This window comes from Nanorana parkeri, unplaced genomic scaffold, assembly GCF_000935625.1.
Source record: "Nanorana parkeri isolate BGI_ZX_2015 unplaced genomic scaffold, ASM93562v1 scaffold666, whole genome shotgun sequence".
NCBI classification, from domain to species: domain Eukaryota; kingdom Metazoa; phylum Chordata; class Amphibia; order Anura; family Dicroglossidae; genus Nanorana; species Nanorana parkeri.
In genome coordinates this window covers 268,228-287,057 of record NW_017306934.1, presented here as the reverse complement: position 1 = coordinate 287,057, position 18,830 = coordinate 268,228, and the positions used below count along the sequence as shown (strand labels likewise).

The 18,830-nt window shown below is 43.4% G+C and overlaps 1 protein-coding gene across 1 annotated transcript in view; it reads left to right on the top strand.

Annotated features, from left to right (window-relative positions):
* Positions 1 to 18,830, top strand: part of SPEF2 (sperm flagellar 2) — a 127,684-nt gene that overhangs the window by 91,906 nt on the left and 16,948 nt on the right. Inside the window, exons 24-28 of the mRNA XM_018563455.1 lie at positions 3,757 to 3,894; positions 8,684 to 8,844; positions 9,601 to 9,784; positions 11,495 to 11,675; positions 13,615 to 13,746. Coding sequence (XP_018418957.1) covers positions 3,757 to 3,894; positions 8,684 to 8,844; positions 9,601 to 9,784; positions 11,495 to 11,675; positions 13,615 to 13,746 — 796 coding nt within the window. The remainder of the gene's footprint in view (positions 1 to 3,756; positions 3,895 to 8,683; positions 8,845 to 9,600; positions 9,785 to 11,494; positions 11,676 to 13,614; positions 13,747 to 18,830) is intronic.

The following is an 18,830-nucleotide window of genomic DNA, read 5'->3' as shown; positions in this document are numbered from 1 at the left end:
TCACACTGACTAATCGTGAAGTGCAGAAAGCAGAGTGTTGCAGCTAACCTTTTTGAGCAGGAGGAAGACATTTAAAGATCAAGCCTGCCAGGTTTTGGGGCTCTCTGAAAGATCCTTAAATATACAGGCATCTTTAGATACCTTCCTTTAACTGATTCTATTCATGTTCTTAAAAGTTGAACTCTATAGTTAAAGTCAAGTACAGATTCACTTTAAAAACATGCCAGCAATGGCAACTCCATATTTTTGTTGTGATAGGTTCCCTTAAAGATAGCGAGTCAAGAATGGGCATTTGTAAGAATCCAAATCTCCACATTTTAGGTGTTATGGTAATAGCGCACCCTTACCACTCATGTTATATGATTCTACATTCTCCCTGTCCCTGAGTTGTCAGCTCATTGACAATCTGTAAGCCCTCCAGAGAGGCTGGCCTGTCTCCTGCCTGAGCTCAGGGCTGATAACTGACCCTCTCTGTGAGCAGTGATAGTTGAGTAAAATTGTCCAAAATATATATATATACACATATACAGTACACACACAGTATATATGAAACATTTAAACATTTATATGAAAAAGACACATTTACCCATGTTATATGACACAGTTTGCAGGTTTCTGTTACAAAGGCAGGTGATAGAAGGCTACACTGTTATTGGTGGAGAATCAGAATATTGCAAATCATAACCTTGCGTGTCAAAAGGAGATTCTCATCCCCATTTCTCTCAGTTCCTGAATGCTGAATCCAGATGCCAGAATCCAATGTGTCTATTTAGTGCAAGTGTATGTAAACCCAAAATCTATTTTTCAGTATGTTTGACATCATATCCCACTGTATACAGTTTTCTGGAGCAAATAGTTTTTGTGAATCTCTTTAAATCTTCTTGCCTGGGGATCCTATCATAATGCCACGCATTAATGTGTGTTATGTTTTAGAGAAATTGTGTATGTCCCATTTTGAAGTCTAAATAAATAGGCTGCCTAGAATCGGACATGCACCAGTTTTTCTGATGCAGCACACCCCATCACACAGTAGTGCCTTACTGTGTGTTGTAATACGCTGCAATGCATATGCATGGGAGGTGCGTTTGGTTAGTGCATTGGGGCGCCATTAAAAATGAATGACACCACAACTCGCTAATGCATGCAGCGTCCATTAACGCATGTGTTCCCGCAATGCATTGTACCGGAGAGGTGTGAATACGCCCTAAGTCTCTAACCGGCAATTAGAAGCGTTATTGTCAACTTGCCTTGCAAATCTTTTAGTTGGCTTTTGGCCTGCCTATCTCATAGATCTGATAAAGGAGCCTAATGGCAAACTGAAGGAGCACACATGGCAGGCTGACAACGCTGCTGCTAATTGCAAATTTATTTTTTTTAGCACGTTTCTGTAGCGGAGACTGCTTTTCATTAGACAACTGAAAATGAGCCTTAAAACAATCTTACATATGAGCAGAAAATGCCTGTAAAATGCTTAAGCGCACAAATAAAACACGCAAAAAGGCGCTACAAAGTGTTGAAATGTTGTCGCCCTGGTGTGAATGAAGACTAACTGGCAACTCCACATTAAAAAAAAAAATACTTTGCAAAAAAAACACACACACACTAAAAAAATCCCATAAAAAATATAGTGAGAAATTATGGCAAACATACTAAACAAAGATTTGGAGCATGGAGCATCCACAACAGAGTCTAATCCGGACCCCACTGGCCTCCATTTCTTAAGTGTGCCTGAGGCCCTTATTACCATCTCTGGCCAAGAGACTGTATTTTAGCAAATTCCATATGCCTTAGATTTACAAGTTGTTCCTACCCTGACTGATGCAGAACATTCTTCCCTGTATTTGGAGGATTAGCCTGTTGTTCTAGGCTTAAGTACGTAAAAAAGAAAAACAATTATATTTCGATTTATTGTCCTATAACAAAACATGAAAGCTTCAAGGATGTCAATACTTTTTTTTAAACTGAACACTACCTAAATGTATATATTTAAGCTAAACATAAATCCTTGCACACATGAAAACCTATTTTGGTTGTGTTTCTTCAGTCTTATCAGTATCCAATAGGAAAGGATTGCCTACATTATAATATTTACATATACAGATGTGCAAGTTCTTTTCCCTGTGTTGTGTTCACTGTAGTGGAATATATAAGGAATATCTCTCTAAATTATGCCTGGTATTCAGTGCTGCATAGTGGGCTTGATTTGGTAAATCGTATGTTGACTTCGCTAAGTGAAATTTTATTTAGTTTCAATTGTCAATTCACGTGTGAGCAAAAAAGTTTTTTTCTTGCACAATGTTAAGTATTCAAAGTGAATGAATGATAGAAATCACCAGCACTCAGCAAATGAAATTCAAAAAATGTCCATTTATTTGGACTAAACGTCACACATATTGCATAATCCAACGTTTCGGGACCACGCAGGGTCCCTTCATCTGGGCAGATCAGAGAGGGACATTCATTGACTGTTGTGCACGGCGCCATCCGTGATTATCACTGCAAGCACCACTATTGCTACTTGGACCGGAAGGGCTGTAAGGAGTGCAGGGGGACCTACTGCTTTCGGGTATTTAAAGTGAACACAACTTCACATATTCACCACTCTAGGTGAAAATTAACTTTGCAAAGTGAACATGTTCTACTGCTTTAGTAAATCAACTGCTATATATTTTATATCACTCTTTTCTTCAGTTGATCATATTGTCTTATAATACTTTGTAAGATTTTTATCTGGAATAGATCAAATAAATTATTTATATAATGCATAATATAACGCAAACTGTTGGCGCTATATAAATCTTGTATAACAATAAATATATTATATTTGTTTTGTTTAAAATATGCCTGCCTATTTGATGTACAGATTAGCTTTCTGTTTGATGTAATATTCATGTTTTCAATGCTTCATTTGTATACAATAAAACCACTGTGCATAAAAAAAAACATAGACTTTGGCTTTACATAAACTTTAATACTGTATGCAAGTTCTTAGCTTAGGATTTCCTTATTCTTGCAACCTGCAGGGTCTGACATGCATTGATGATCTGGTCTGGATATGTATCTAGATCTGGTCAGCTAAAGCAGGAATTAAAAAATAAAAAAAACCTTCTGATATCCAGGTTATCAAAATTGTGGAGATTTAAGGTGATTAAGAAAAAGCCTATTATCTAACACCAACTTGCAAATAATTGGGCTGTGAATGTGATGAAAACAGCTCCTACAATTAATCAATATTGGATTTGTAGGCCATACAAACCGCAGCAAGATTTAGGCCCCATTCACACCGGATACACTGGCATCCATTTTTCAACGGATGCCATCGCAAGGACAGCTGAAAATGAATGGGTGTGAATGGGAGCAGTTCACACCAGTGTGTTGCATTGTGCTGTCCTCCCCTGAAAGAAAGAAGTAGGGCAGGCTCTACTTTTTTCAGCGCAACACTACGTAACGGACGGATGTGAACTGCTAATGCGTTTTGACAAAAGGCAGAACCTATACCTTATATAGCTTAGTGTAAAAATCAAACAAAAAAAGTAACGCAACGCAATGGATATCAACGGACTATGCAAATGTAAGTCAATGTACCTCCGTTGACTGGTGTTTTTGGTTCTGATTCCGGTGCGACTGCACCCTTAAACTACTATATACAGTTCCCTTTAATAGTTTTGTTTTGAAAAACAAAAATCTGGCATGAAAGAGTATTGTAATGAATTAACTGTATGCATAAAATTCTACTCTATTGTTTGTTAATATAAGGATCTAAGAGACCGCCTGTGGGACATATGTGACAACAGGAAGGAAGAAGCTGAGCAGGAACAAGCGGACATCATGAACGATGGCTGGCTGCAGGATCACTTAGGGATCCTCATGAACCACTTCTTTTCTTTAATGCAGGTAATCAGACAAAGTATTCTAGTTAAGCCTCTCCTAATCTTTACTGGGCCGGTACAGATATCACTTAATAGAATCTGCTTTAACTTCATTCATACATAATAGGAATGGAGTCACATTTGCATGTAATGCATGGTTTAGCAAATACGTGCGGCAAATAGCAAAGTGGGATTGAATGTGGCAGGTCCTCTTGAACCATGTTGGAAAATGGTGCCAGGAAGTTTAACACTGGCCAATAATTACAGTGAATGTACTGAGAGCCGGTTTCCCCTTAAAACAATTGGAAATCCAAGCCATACAAGCCATACAGTGGTGAATGCTAATTCATCTGGCAAATGCATGGACAGTAAAAGTGTATCTGAACCCCAAAAAAAGGAAATTGTTATATGTTGCAGTTTACCAATCCTTAGATGTGATGGCTGAGTTAGTTTAATTTGTTTAAGCTAAGTACATATTCTGCAGGTACAGAAAATACGTGGGCTTCCTGTGCACTGAACTGAAAGCTCAAACAATGGTATTATCCTTCCTAGTTATAAGAACACCTCCTCACAATGTTATGGAGCTGAGGGAAGGGTGGGTTGTTTGTAGTCTAAACCAGCCTAGGGTGACAACGCATCTCCTCTATAGATATAATACAGTGAGTGGGCATTGTCACTTCAGGACAGAAAAGTGTGTTACTGGAAGGATCACCAAGTTAAATTAAAGGAAGAATTTTGAAAATGTCAAACTAATACAGACATCTCAACTCTCCCAGATGTTCCTGGAGTCTCCCGCTATTAGATAGGGGCTCCTGGACACCCGGGAGAGAAAAATGTTCTCAGAAAAAGGTTTACACTGCTATATCTAGCAGAGTAAACCTTTCTCTGCTGCTTACTTTTTTTCTTGACATGGGGCCGAAGTAATTCAGAATAAAAAAAAAAAAAAAAAGCATTAGGAATGAATAGCTAGATTGCTTTTGGCTATTTCAATTTGCAATAGCCAATAGCTGATTAGCTATTGCACCCACTGCTGCTGTCAAACAGCAGAGGTGGACCTGAAGTTCTCCATCAGATCCTCCTCTACTAACTAACAGCAGCAGAGGGCGGGTGCAATAGCCATAGCCATAGGGTGTAATAGCAATAGCCCCCCCGTAGATGGGCACCTCCCTGAAATGAGAAGGGCACCTCCCTGAAATTACTTATTTCGGATTGGGTTCCCTGCTAATACAACCATAACATCTAAGGACTGCTAAGCTGCAATATATTACATTTTCTTCTTGAGTTTGAGATCCGCTGTAATGTGTTTTATATTGTGAGTGTTCAGGGGGCATAAAGTGACAAATCGATCATTAATATAGAGGGAAAGGGCTTATCCTGTATGACCAGGTCAGGTATACTGTCTCAGCAGCAGTTTCCCCGGAAAGTATTTCTACACTTTGGCAGCTCTGGTGTGCAGCCCCTCAGCAGGAAATCTCTAAGTATTTACAGTTCATAAATAATTTCTTTACAAGTTTGCATTTTAATATATTCCAATATATAGGAGGCCTGCAAACTGCAGGTGACAGTCTTACTAGCATGAAAAGGAACTCGTGTGCCCTCTGTGCACTGTATCTCCTAGTGTGGGCTGCTTGTGAATGTGGTTTTTCTCATGTTCCCAGGCTAAGGCACTGTCGTTTTGTCGGTTACTATTTTCATTGCTGGCTTCATAAATCTTTATGGCAGGTGCTGCTATTCCCATTATAGGGCTTATTCACTAAGACAATGCAAGGAGCAACACTGAATTGCAGGGCACTAGTACATGCCAGCCAGATATGTATTTCTTGAAGTCAGATGACTGGAAGAGGAATTCTGAGTGACTGACGTGTGTTACTGGGCCTTGTGTTCATTGTGGAATACCCTTGCACGTGAATATGGTCTATACCAGTGATGGCGAACCTTTTTGAACCCGAGTGCCCAAACTGCGACGCAAAATCAATGTATTTATCTCAAACTGCCAGCGCTGAAACTAAGTTTAGTATTGCAGTTTGGGCGCTCGGGTTTAAGAAACGTTCAACATCACTGCCTTACGGCCTTGTACGGCTCTCACGGGGGACCCGAACGTCCCGGGTCGCCTCTGTAGTCGGGTTGGTCACAATCAGGCAGCGGTGGTGACCTCTAAACAGGCAGATTAGACTCCTACCTGTTTATTGGCTGCCGCTGCCTAATTGTGACTGGCCCGGATCGCATACCAAGGCTATCCGGGTCAGTCGAATCTATTTCAATTGGTGGTCCCTGAAAGCAGTGGTATATTGGGGCTGCCCTAGGCAAGGCAAAACTGGGGCGCCCCCACCCCCACTAAATTTACCCCACCCCTTCCTGTTTAATACTTTTTGCGTGACCTGTCAGTCGCTGGATACAGTGCAAACACTGTATCCAGCTTTTGACATGTTCCGCTATTAGCATAGCAGGAAAGCTGTGGTCTCAGGGGGGCTTAGCAGGATTTGTGATGAACTCTGCGGGGTCTATGGTGGGCAGAGCCCACCACAGATCCTGCACAGGCCCAAGACCCTGCAAAGCCCCCCACAGATCTGCAGGGTCTCAGGGGGGCTGTGCAGGATTTGTAATGGGCTCTGCCCATTATGGGGCTGCAGACCCCACATAGATCCTGCAAAGCCCCCATGAGTCTGCAGTCTGCCAGATCTAAGGGGCGCTGTGCAGGATCTGGGGGGGGTTTGCAGGCTCCAAAGCCCCCCACAGATCCTGCACAGCCCCCCTGAGATCTGGCACAGCCCCCCACAGATCCTGCAGAGACCCCGCAGTCTGCCGGATCTCAGGGGGGCTTTGCAGGATCTGTGGGGGGTTTTGCAGGCTCCAAAGCCCCCCACAGATCCTGCACAGCCCCCCTGAGATCTGGCACAGCCCCCCACAGATCCTGCAGAGACCCCGCAGTCTGCCGGATCTCAGGGGGGCTTTGCAGGATCTGTGGGGGGTTTTGCAGGCTCCAAAGCCCCCCACAGATCCTGCACAGCCCCCCTGAGATCTGGCACAGCCCCCCACAGATCCTGCAGAGACCCCGCAGTCTGCCGGATCTCAGGGGGGCTTTGCAGGATCTGTGGGGGGTTTTGCAGGCTGCAAAGCCCCCCACAGATCCTGCACAGCCCCCCTGAGATCTGGCAAAGCCCCCCACAGATCCTGCAGAGACCCCACAGTCTGCCAGATCTCAGGGGGGCTGTGGTGGACTTTGCAGGCTGCAGAGCCCCCATGGATCCTGCAAAGCCCACTAAAAGGTATTGCACAGCCCCCCTGTGACTCTTTGGTGGGCTGTGCATAATGTATGCTGGGCCCTGCCAGCACAGTGCTCCTACCTTACACGGGAAGCCCAGCCTTCACTGCTGCCTCGGGGCCCAATCGTCTCAGCTTTGCCGCTTGACTGGCCCCTTGGCGACGCCTCCTCCATCGCGGTCTCTGCCTTTGCCTCAGTCTTGCCTCATCTCCCCCTGTCTCCGCCCCCTGTCTCATGCAGCTCAGTCCCCGTCTCCTCCCGTCCTCTCATCTCCACCCCCATCTCCCTCTGTCTCCACCCCCTGCCGCTCTGTCCCCCTTCTCCTCTTGCTCGCTCGCCCACTGACGCTTGCCCGCCTGCCGACATTAGACAGCTCGGCTGCCTTAATGTTGTGGTGCCTGAACCTTGGCACGCGTGCCATAGGTTCGCCACAACTGGTCTATACCAAGCAAAGCCCAATATAGCTATTTAGAAGCATGCCCAGCAGGCTGAGCCTTGTACTTGTTCCATGGGGGGCAGTAGTTTGCCTAGTATAGTCTGTACTGTTTTTAAGTCAAAACTGTACAAAAGGTAAAGCAGAAGCATTAGGGGAGTTAAGTTGGCCATACATTATGCAAATTTTGCGCAGTGGGTGGGGCTGTTGGCATCCTTTCGGCTGGCATCCCTTGATCAGCTGTCTGAAAGAGCCAGTCGGAAAAACTTTGAACGAACAGAACCAGCAGCCAATGAGCTGCCGACCCTGTTGGGCATTCTGACAGTGGGCCAGCAGCATAAGAAACCACAGGGATTCCTCAATCAATGCGTTTGTTTTGTTAACGGAGGAATCTGTTCTATTTTTTCATTCAGCCCACTAGTTGAACAAAACAAATAGAACAGTGTATGGCCAGCTTTAGGCTAGCCAGTTTAGATATAGGGTTCCCCCCTGCTGGGCTGTTGTATTCTAACAATGGTGGGTGTGCTACTATCAGGATATCGGAACAGTGACTGTTACAGATTGGCTCCAGTCACGATTCGGCTGAGAAAAATTTCCAACAGCCTCCTTCAACAAAAGTCAATTGAAACTGGTCAAATTCTGGTCATATCTAGGTTCCTGCTGACTTGGCCATCTTTAAATAACACTCACCTCCATGCTGTCCTTCACTGTAAACAGTACTACATCTCTCGTTTGCTCATAGTTTACACACTGACTGTTGGAATTCTGACCCAACACTATTTAATTCAAGTAGTTGCACCCTCTAGACATCTTTGATGACAGTTCTATAGAATTAAATAATGTAGAAGGCCGAGACCAAAAGCCCCCAGCCAGTGTGGAGTCTGCAGGGACAAGGGACATTCAGAACAAGTATTTCCAGCATTATCGTATATATTTTAATATGTGTTTTACCATGGTAACATAATAAGAAAAACACACAATAGACATATATGGAAACATCCGTGTGATACTATTTGCAGTTTTAGGTCCCTCTAAGACAGGGTAACTAATGTACATTTGATATTTATAGGATTGAATATTTGTTATTTATCAGTCTTTTGTTTGCGTTTCTCTACACAGGCAGAAATTGACCGATTTCAAGATACAATGAGATTTCTTCATGATTATTATCAAGGAATGGAGAACAAAATTCCTTCTGAAAACAACCAAGAATTTGTCCGTATTCCTTTGCTTGAAATTACCAATTCAACCAAAGAGGAGGAACCTGTACTGCCCAAAAGGTATAAAAGATTTCTATACATTTCTATAGAATGAGGGCCTTCTGTATGAAGCGGTTTCATTGGTGGTCTTCATGTACCCCTTCTGGGAGATCAGCAGTAAATGTTTTACTGACTTATATTGCCTTCAGGTATCATTTGAGGCTGGAACTGGCAGAACCAACCCTCTAGGCTGTAGGCTTGTAAAGTCAAGACTCTCTTATTGTATTGTGTTACTTCTGCATATGTTTTTAATAGCATTATAATACCATATTATATTAACATTAACCTGTTTCAAGCTTCTTTTGCATTGTCTGTGAAGGTTCTCATTCATCCAGGTCATGGTATAGCTTTAAAAAATAAGTCAAGGCAACTGGACTTGCTGTATTTTTCTAAGTAAAATGCAGCAAGTCCAGTTGCCTTGACTCATTTTTTATAGATACTGTAAAGGGACAGAAGCAGTTTTGATAAGAACAAAACCTGTCTACCTGGGATCCTAATAGTGGGAATTTTAATGACAGTTCCACAGTAAAGTTTCAGTATTATTTGTATTACTCATTGCTGATTTGTATCACTTTGCACAGCACCACTAGAGGAATAGCGCTATATAGTGTATAAGAACAGTGTTATTGTCCCTGTGATATCTTTTACTTATACTGGAAAGATTGCAAGCTTGACATTCTTATAAGAAACATATTCTACCTTTGGAAGGGCATATTTAGAGGATTTATCTAATATTCAGACACTTTGAAGGTTGATAAATATGTTTCCTCTTTGAAGGATTGCACTTGTTCCTCGAAAAACTCAGTCTCCAGAACCGAGCTCTGCCAAGCAGCGAAATAAGCAGGTTGCAATGAAAGGAAAAGAGGATGCCTCAAATGAAAGCAGTGGGCAGATGTCTGAAACTGATCAGAAAATTATTCATGACACATGGCAAACGGCATTATCCACTATCACAAATATGGTAAGTTTCATTTTATAGCATACTTTCCCACAAAGTCAGGGCAAGTCAAATGATCAGTTATCATTATGATCAATACAGTATATAGTATAGACATCTTGATTGATAGTTCACCTGTAAATGGTACATATTATAACTGGTAAGGATATATGTGGACAAAACAAACTATTTAAAGCATATTTAAACCCAAGAACAAAAAGAAACAGACCAAAAGGGAGCAAATAAGAGAAGTCTATAGTTAGGGTTTACTTTCACTTTATATAAAGAATGTTATGCACCTTTATAAATTGAACCTTTAGAGATATGAGCGATGTAAGTCATGATATCAAGAAAATACAGGTGAACAAGAAAGTAACAGCCAATAGCAGGCTTTGTTTATCTCTGCCCACTGCCCGATTGGGCAAAGAGCGGCAATTGTTTCTTTTGTTTTTGTCAGCTGTTTAATTTTTTCCTTCGGCCGGCAGCTTCGGATTACATCGCTGGTGGATGTGATCATCGCTGGATTGACATTGTGGGACTTTTTTTTAAAATAAGGAAATTGTCAAAAACAAGTGTTTTCTTTAACCCTTTAGTGAATGAGTAGAGTACCCCTTACTCACAAGGGGAGGGGGCGGCATTTGGGTGCCCCGTTTATGAAAGAGGTATCCAGATGCAAATGAGCCCCCTAGCCCACAGACCCTCACAACCACCAGGGCAGGGTTGTGGGGAAGAGGCCCTTGTCCCTATCGGCATGTTGACAAGATGCTTTTCCTGGTGGTCCCCCTCTGAAAAAGTACCCTCCAAATGCTAAGGGCATGTGGCCTGGTATGGTGCAGGGAGAAGGGGGGGGTTCGCTCGCCCCCTGCCTTTCCTGCCCTGCCAGGCTGGTGCCCGGATTAAGGGTCTGTAAGGGATTTTAGGGGTGACTCCACGTTTTTTTTTTTTGGCTTTGTGGTCCCTTTAAAATTCTTACCAGACCTAAAGGGTCCGGGGACCCGCACGCTGTTTTGTTTTTCTTTTAACATTGGGGTCCCAGAATGACAGCAAAGTGCCGAGAGCTGTAAATGACACGTACATAGCGCTTCTCTGTTTTGTTCCAAATGACATTCGTATGTATCCGAATTTCGTTATCAAACACTTGGATTCGTTCGGATTCGTAATTTTTGTCATTCAGGAATTCGGATGCATCCGAATTTGCAGAGATTTGTACAAATGTCAATTCAGAATGAAACGAATCGCACATGTCTACCCTTGTGTTTGAGACATGTGCCCTACATCTATGTTCTGTGAGAGCAAGAACTTCCCTAACATTGGTGGTCAATGTAAAGAGATTGCCCCATTTCATTGGGGTTCAGTGTGGGAGAAGGCCTCCTTACATGATGGTCAGCGAGAGGAAAAATACCCCTTACATTTGTAGTCAGTGGGAACAATGACCTCCTTACAGCAGTGGTCGGTGGGAAGAATGCCACGCTTACAGAGATCATTGGCATTATACCACTGATTCTGTCAAGTCACGTTGGCCCTGGAACTATTATGTGCCATTAGATGGGGCATGAATCAGCCACTGCTCAAGGCAATCCTAACAACCTCTGGAGGAACCCTAGGGTTCCATGGAACCCTGCTGGAGAAATAGCTGGCCTATAGTGTTTGAGTTGGTAGATATCCCTTACATCTGCAGTCAATGTCTGTTGCAATAAGTGATATTTCATAACAGTCTCTGTCATGTGATTGAAGGTGACTCTTGAAAAAGAAGCACTAGAAGCAGAAGAAGAGAAGAAACGCCAGATGATGGAAATTAGGGAGAAGGAGCGGCTTAAAACTTCTCGGGCAACTTCCAGAGACAACATAAAAGGGGCAAAAAAGAAGCCTCCAAAGTCAAAGTCACCAAAGTCAAAGTCACCAAACAGAAAAAAAGGTAATATTAATGCACACATGTTCTGAGAGAGAAACTTGTATTACAGGTGACAACGCAAGACAGAATGCAGGCCCTCAATGTCTCATTTTTATGTACCACATAGCATATGTTTATATGTTTTCTGATGTACAGATATCCACTAGCTTATATATCTATATATGTAAATATGGCATAGCAAAGCAAGGTGAATATTTAGATAAAAACTGCATAATCCTTAAAGGGTTATTAAACCCTCACGTTTTTGTTTGCATATAGCTACTACTGGCAAGCAGTAGCTATATGCAAAAACTTTTTTTTTTAAAACCTTTTAAAACAGGTTTAAACTTACCTGTGTCTTCGTCGCAAGCTCCTGTCCGAACATCTGAAGAGTCTCGGGCAGCCGCAAAGGATCTTGGGGTGGGCGCATGCGCAGTTCAGATGTTCGGCCTGCAGACGAGGAGAGGCACAAGGTAAGTCTATGGAGCAGCGTGCACACACACAGACTCCGTGGGACATCAGAGGAGAGGAGGACAGAGGAATCGACGCTGTATCGGAGACCCGCAGCAGAGCTGGAGGGACAGTTGAAAATGACAGGAAAGAAGAAGATGATCGAATAAAGAGGCATCATTTAAGGTAAGTCCTGACACAAATGGGGATATGGGGGGGGGCAACGTAATGTATTTATAAATGCTGTGAAATGTAAATTCAAACAGAATTCAAGCATTTTTTTCTTAGTTTTAAAGAAGAACTGTGGCCAGGCTATGGACATTTGGATATTTACATATTCTTAACAAGCAGCAACAATGAATCTCTCACAAAAAAAAACCCTCACTGACCTGTGTAACTGAATGCACTGCGGAGCAAGTCTTCCTCAAATTTCACAAGAAATCAAGTAAAGTAGTTTAAGTAGGGTCTCGGCACTCTATTCTCCCTCTCCCCTACTCATGCTCTCGATTTACATTACAGATTAGAATGCTAACATGCCGCCTGCAGCTACAGAGTTCAGTGAGGACTTGTTTTAAAACCGTTTTGTTTTATATTAAGCACATGTCAATAGTTAAAGGGTTTCTAAACCCTCTGGTTTTTTTTGCCTATATCTACTGCTCTGCTAGCAAGCAGTAAATATATGCAAAAAGTTGTTGTTTTTTCCGCTTTAACTGCTGTTTAAACATACCCCGTTTTCGCGGCGTGCTCCTGCCCGAGAATCCGAAACTGCTCAGGCAGCCGCAAAGCATCCCGGGCCGGCGCACGCGCAGTTTGGATTTTCGGCCAGGAGACGAGCAGAGACGCAAGGTTAGTCCATGGACGCGTGCATACGCATGCAGACACCGCGGGTTAGGAAGTGCTAGCAAGGACAGAGTAGTCAGCGATGGATCGGAGAGCCGCCGCACCGCTGGAGGGACAGATTAAAACATCAGGAAAGAAGAGGAAGATTGGATTAAGAGACATCATTTAAGGTAAGTGCTAACATTAACATTGGGGGGAGGGAAAACATTTTTTTTACTTTAATGTCACTTTAAGTGTGTCCATAGTCTGATCACAGTTCTACTTTAAGTACCTATGGTATGATAGCTTGCCCCACACACACACGCACTCCTTGTAGCCAAAGATAAATGACCATTTAGCAGTTTGATTAAAATTTAACTTGCATAATAGCAGTTAAAGTCAACCTTAATTGCTGCAAATTGTTATATACATACCAACTGTTTTTGGCTGATAGCTAGATATGCATCTCTCACCCATTGTTAGCATGCTCCAACCTGCTGTTACACTTTGTAAACCATTGGCTAAATTGTCAATGTGGTAAATAGAAGCTTGCTTACAGTTCAGCATATGGCCAAAATCAGAAAAAGCAGTACCTCTGTAGGAAGCACACCAGCTTAGGGCTGCAAACTCACATGATTTAAAACTGTCCAGATGTAAAAGAAATGAAGTTCTGAGAATTTTTCATTTGCCACAGGAGGGAAGTCGCCTGGGCCTGCAACGCCCTCACCTACCCCTGCAGCACCCGTGGACAACACAGAACTGCAGAGGCAACAGGAATTGCAAATGAAGATGAAGCAAGAATATTTTGCAGCACTGGAATGTGAAGGTATCATTGTGTTCTTATAATAATCACAGTTACAATTAGTAATTGCGGACTTTGATACTTAAATACTGAGCACATCTTAAAAGCCAGGTGCACAGACAACTGATGAAACTGTTGGCTCACTTAAGCTTCTTTCAGTAAGTGACAAGCAAAGCCATAAGTGACTAAAACAAGCCTGCTCTGGGGACCTGGAACCACCTAAGAAGCTAAGATGGGCTCACAGGTTCACTATACAGTATATATAACTACATTCCTCAGTAAAATTCTAAAACCGATGGGTTATATTGCTGCCTACAGGATTCATTGGCAGACACAAAAGCTGTGTGCTGGCCAAGTATAACCACTTCCCCTTTAATGATGCTTCGGTTTTTTGCTAGGGTCCTTGGAGGATGGATGCCTTTTCTCCACAGAGAAAAGTTTTAAACCATTTTTCTAGACATGTTTTACTTTTATCAAGAATATTTTTTCTTGTGTCAAGATTTCTTCACTCCGCTGTGAACTGAGCTCATTATACAATGCCATGACACAGCCTCTGATGTGATCCTGATCCCTGAAGACTTTCTTGGGAGAAGGCCCATGTTCAGGGCTAAGTATGCCTGAAATGTGACATGTTCACTAGGTTCTACATGTGGCAAGCTCCGGTACTTCAGTACCATTTATGTATGCCACAGAGCGCTTTCCAGGCCTACAACTACGGTAAGTGAGGCTTTGCCTTTTATGAGGTTGGCTCACTCACACACTTGGGCACACACTTACACTGTCTCTTCCTGATTTTTTACCATGAGGTAGTTTCCTGCCACAGCTCACCTTACGAGGGATTCAGGTTTACTTCAGTTAGTGCTTGCTGCTGCCTAAAATTGACAAAGTCACTTCCGTCTTCCCTGCTTCAATAGCTGTGAGTACCCAAGATCTATTTTGTGTTTCCTTTAAGGTTTTACTTGCAGTATATTAAATTATAAGTGCAAAGGAAGCAGTTCAATTGGCCTCCCTCACTCACGATCATCTAACAGCTCCAGGGTGGCTTGAAGTGTCCCTCCTCAAGGACCTGATGCTGACACCCTGGATTGTTGCTCCCTACTTGAGTCTGCAAGCTTCTCGGAGTCATCCCTAAATCCCTCAGATTCGGCCCCCTCCTCTGTGCTATTCAGGGTGGAATAACCGCTATGCTAGTGTTGTACCGCTATGCTAGATTTTATGAATAAAATCAATGCCATTATAGCCAATTCAGAATGTAGGGGCCATAAGCGTACTCCTATGCCTTCTCCTCTGGAGTCTGTCTCTGATGTTCCTGCAGCTTCAGTTGCCACTGCACATTCAGCTGAGGATGATGAGGAGCCTCACCAAAGCTCTTTGGATGAATTTATGCCTGAGGAGACTCATTCTGCTGACATGCTTCCTAGGCTTATAGATATCATATCAGTTCTTATTGATGCATTGCACACGTTTAAGACTGGAGCAACCTGTGTCTGAAACCCCCAGTCTAGGCTCCCATAAAGGTCCTAAGACTGTGAAAACCTTTCCAGTACACGAACACCTATTTTGCACAAGGACTGGGAAACACGACACATTTTTCTCTCCTCGTAAACGTTTTGCTCAGCAATATCCAATGACTGTTCTTATCATGGACCCAGACATCTCTTACCTGAACAAAACACAGAGGGGTGGAACCTGGGTTCCCTAATGAACTTTAAGAAACAATTTCTTCAGTGAGTACAAAAATACTGTTTTCTTTACTGTTCATAAAGGAAGATAGATAAGTACAATCTGAGACCACTGAGGCATCCAAAAGTAGTCTAAGGGGTAAGCACCACAGCAAACAAAAATGCTACAAGCCCACAAAGCAACAATATCAAAAGTGGGGGCAGCCTGCAGCTCAAATTGCTGGCTGTAGGACCTTGTGCTCAAAGGTTGCATCAGCAATTGTGCTCATATGTTTACATTAGAATTTGTAAAATGTTCGCCATTTTCGCTGCACAAACACCACAAAACAAGCCGCTTACAATACTCCAAATAGCAACTGGAGAAGCTTTATAATTTATAACAAAATCACTTGGAGTAAAAAGGTTGAACTTCATGGTCACCAGAATAAACACTGTATTGGAGAGAAGTCAGCAATCCCTGTGAAGAGAAGCACACCATCTCTGTCTTAAAGCATGAAGGTGAATCTCTATGTTTTGTGGGTATTTGAGCTACGGGGGCCCAGGGAATTTAGTCAAAGCTGATAGCAAGAATGCAGCATACTTTTAGAAAACATTGGAGGAAAATTTGTATTCTTCAGCCTGGAAGCTGTGAATGGGTTTAGTGGAATTTTGATATTAACCCATAAACTTCATGTTGTTGATATTAATTAGCATAGACATTATTATTAATGTTATGTAAAGATATTTAGTCCTAGAAGTTGAGCAGCACTATACAGACATATACTGTATAGATTAACTTTGGATGAACCCTAGGAGCATACAAGACACAATCGGCACGTGTGCACTTGTTACGTCCATGCGCTTGGGCTGGGATAGAATTAATTTAGAAGGAGGCAGGAATTTATGGTTGTTGCAATGATGTAGGACTTGGCAGCCAATGATATTGTAGCCCATTTGGTTGTATTGTAAAATGTCTTCTAAAAAGGAGCCTGCGGACTACTTGTTGCCAGGGCCAGATTTACTTCTCAGGAGCCTGTAGGCAGAGAAATCTGAAGCGCCCCCTCCCCCATGCGGCCCCCCACATCTGGCCGGTAGGACTTAGAAAAAAATATATTATTGGCTGTCCGTATTTCTTGTCCTCACCCACTCTGCATTTCTCGTCCTCGGTGGGGCTTTACATCCTCCCGACACCCGATTCTGGGTCACCGGCTGAGCCCCTCACCCGGCAGGGCCCGGCTCATTAACTATCAGCTGTCCGGTGGTTCAGCAGATCCCTCTTCAGCCAATGCCTGGCTAGGATTGGGGCCCCTGTTGTGCCGGGGGGCCCCGGGAGAGCAGCATGTCGCTCTCAGGAGCCCCAGCAGCTCCCGCTGTACACTGGATGGAGGCATTGTGAGAAATCTGGAGAGGAGGGGGTAGGTAGGGCTCCAACATCAACACCACTCCGCAACCACGAGCTGCGCATCATTCCGATCCCTGCTGGAAGGACTGTACCAAATAAATAAATATACAGACAGGCGGCGCCCTTCTCCCGTCTCTGGAGGGTGACTGAAGGCAGATGCCTATGTTGCCTATGGGAAATCCGGCCCTGCTTGTTGCTTGTTCCCAGCTGCGACTGGTATCATTTAACCTGCTAAATGAAGTTTCTGTCTGGTCTGATCCTTTGCTATTCCACTTCATGGGGCACACTTGTATTTTTCTATATGAGAATGATCCCAAACGTAGGGTCAAGTCTGGAGTTGCCATAACAATCTTCTATCCTTAACATCATTGAGCCACTTTGGGAGATCTCGAACATGCAGTTCATGCTAAAGAGTCATCAAATGTACAGGACCTAGAAGAATAGCAGCATTACCACATTAGAAAATAAAGTGCTTTACTCAGTTAATGTATTCAGTTTAGTCTGAATCAGATAAAAAATATAGGAAGTGTGTATGGTCTGATCGTGCTTTTGCAAAAAATGGTCCACATCTTAAAAATTCTGCCAGTGGCATGTTAACTTAAAAGTACAGTTGTATGAATAGAATAATGATACAGTACAGAATATTCAAAAGTTAACTATATTTGTGTGGACATTATTACTGTTTACAGACCATAAATGATGGTCAGATGGTGGTGCAGTTACTTCAGAAAGAGAAAGGGATTCCCAATGGCCACAGAAAGGTAAATATTGCAAAGATGGTTGGAACCACTGGACAAGTAGCTAGCCCAAGAACTTGGGTGTAATCAGCCAACTCAGAGGCTTTGGTGTCAGGAATCCAAAGTCCCCCTCAAAGAGATTCAGAGAAAAAGGAATGGGTGATCTGCTGTTTGCAATTTAGTCAATAGTGGACTGCTGAAAAACATGTATTCTGGTGATGCCCTGTCCATTGTAATCTGTAATCGGTAAGACTGTGAGTCTGTAGAGCTGCAGTGGGATGTGATTGTGGAGAAGCACCTGGAGAAGATTCCCTACTCTGCTGTAACAGTCACTTGGAACTCGTACTCTGCCAAATGCTACGATACTTACCTCCGATACTGGAACTTCCAGTCAGAGGAACATCACCATCTGACCGCAAGTGCGAAGGGAGCATGGAGCCGGCTTTCTTTCCAATCAGGAAGCCGGGTGGTGGGTTATGACCCGCTTCCTGATTGGCTAGGAAGATTACTTCACTTGGTGCTAGGCAGTCTGACTTCCTAAACAATCAGGAAGCCGGGAGGGGGGTTATGACTCGCCGCCCAGCTTCCTGATTAGTCAGGAAGCCAGAGAGCCTCGGCAAGTAAAGCCGGTGTTCTTTCACTTGAATACCGACTTCACAGGCAATCAGGAAGCTGGGCGATGGGTCATGATCCTGGGCACACGGCACCAGTATTGGCAAGTACCGGGAAAAAAAACTGTATCGGTGCATCCCTACTTTGAACCTTAACCACTTCACAGGTGCGTGCGGTGTCTAATCCACAGTTGTCAGTAGCAAAGAGGGCCATACTCCTTCTTCCTCTCTGCTAACACTCAATTGTCAAATTTACAATGCTACTGTCCACTAACCCGAGAACACTGGAGGGACGCCGCAGGACAGCCTTGGATATTGCTGGACGTTGGAAAGGTAAAAATTAGTTAAAAAACAGAACAATAAAATATTTTCTCTCATGTGGGGGGTTTTGTTTAATTTTTTTCTTACCTGCATGCACAGGTGAACTGGAGGTCTGAGAGATCTCTAAAACTAGTTCTCCAGGGAGAAGCTATCCACCTACTTGCCTCCCATGGGAGGAGCAGGTTGGTGGGACATAAGCCCCCCTTCCCCTTGCTGGCTCTGTCTCCTGGTTACAGGAGTGCCAAAGAGCCGGGTCCCCATCAACATGGTGCTTTAGGGTGAGGACCCCCAGTTTTTGGGGAAACCACAATGCTGAAGGGCATGTGGGCTGTGGGATGCATGCTCCCTGCTCCCTTGCTATGGGGATACCAACCCA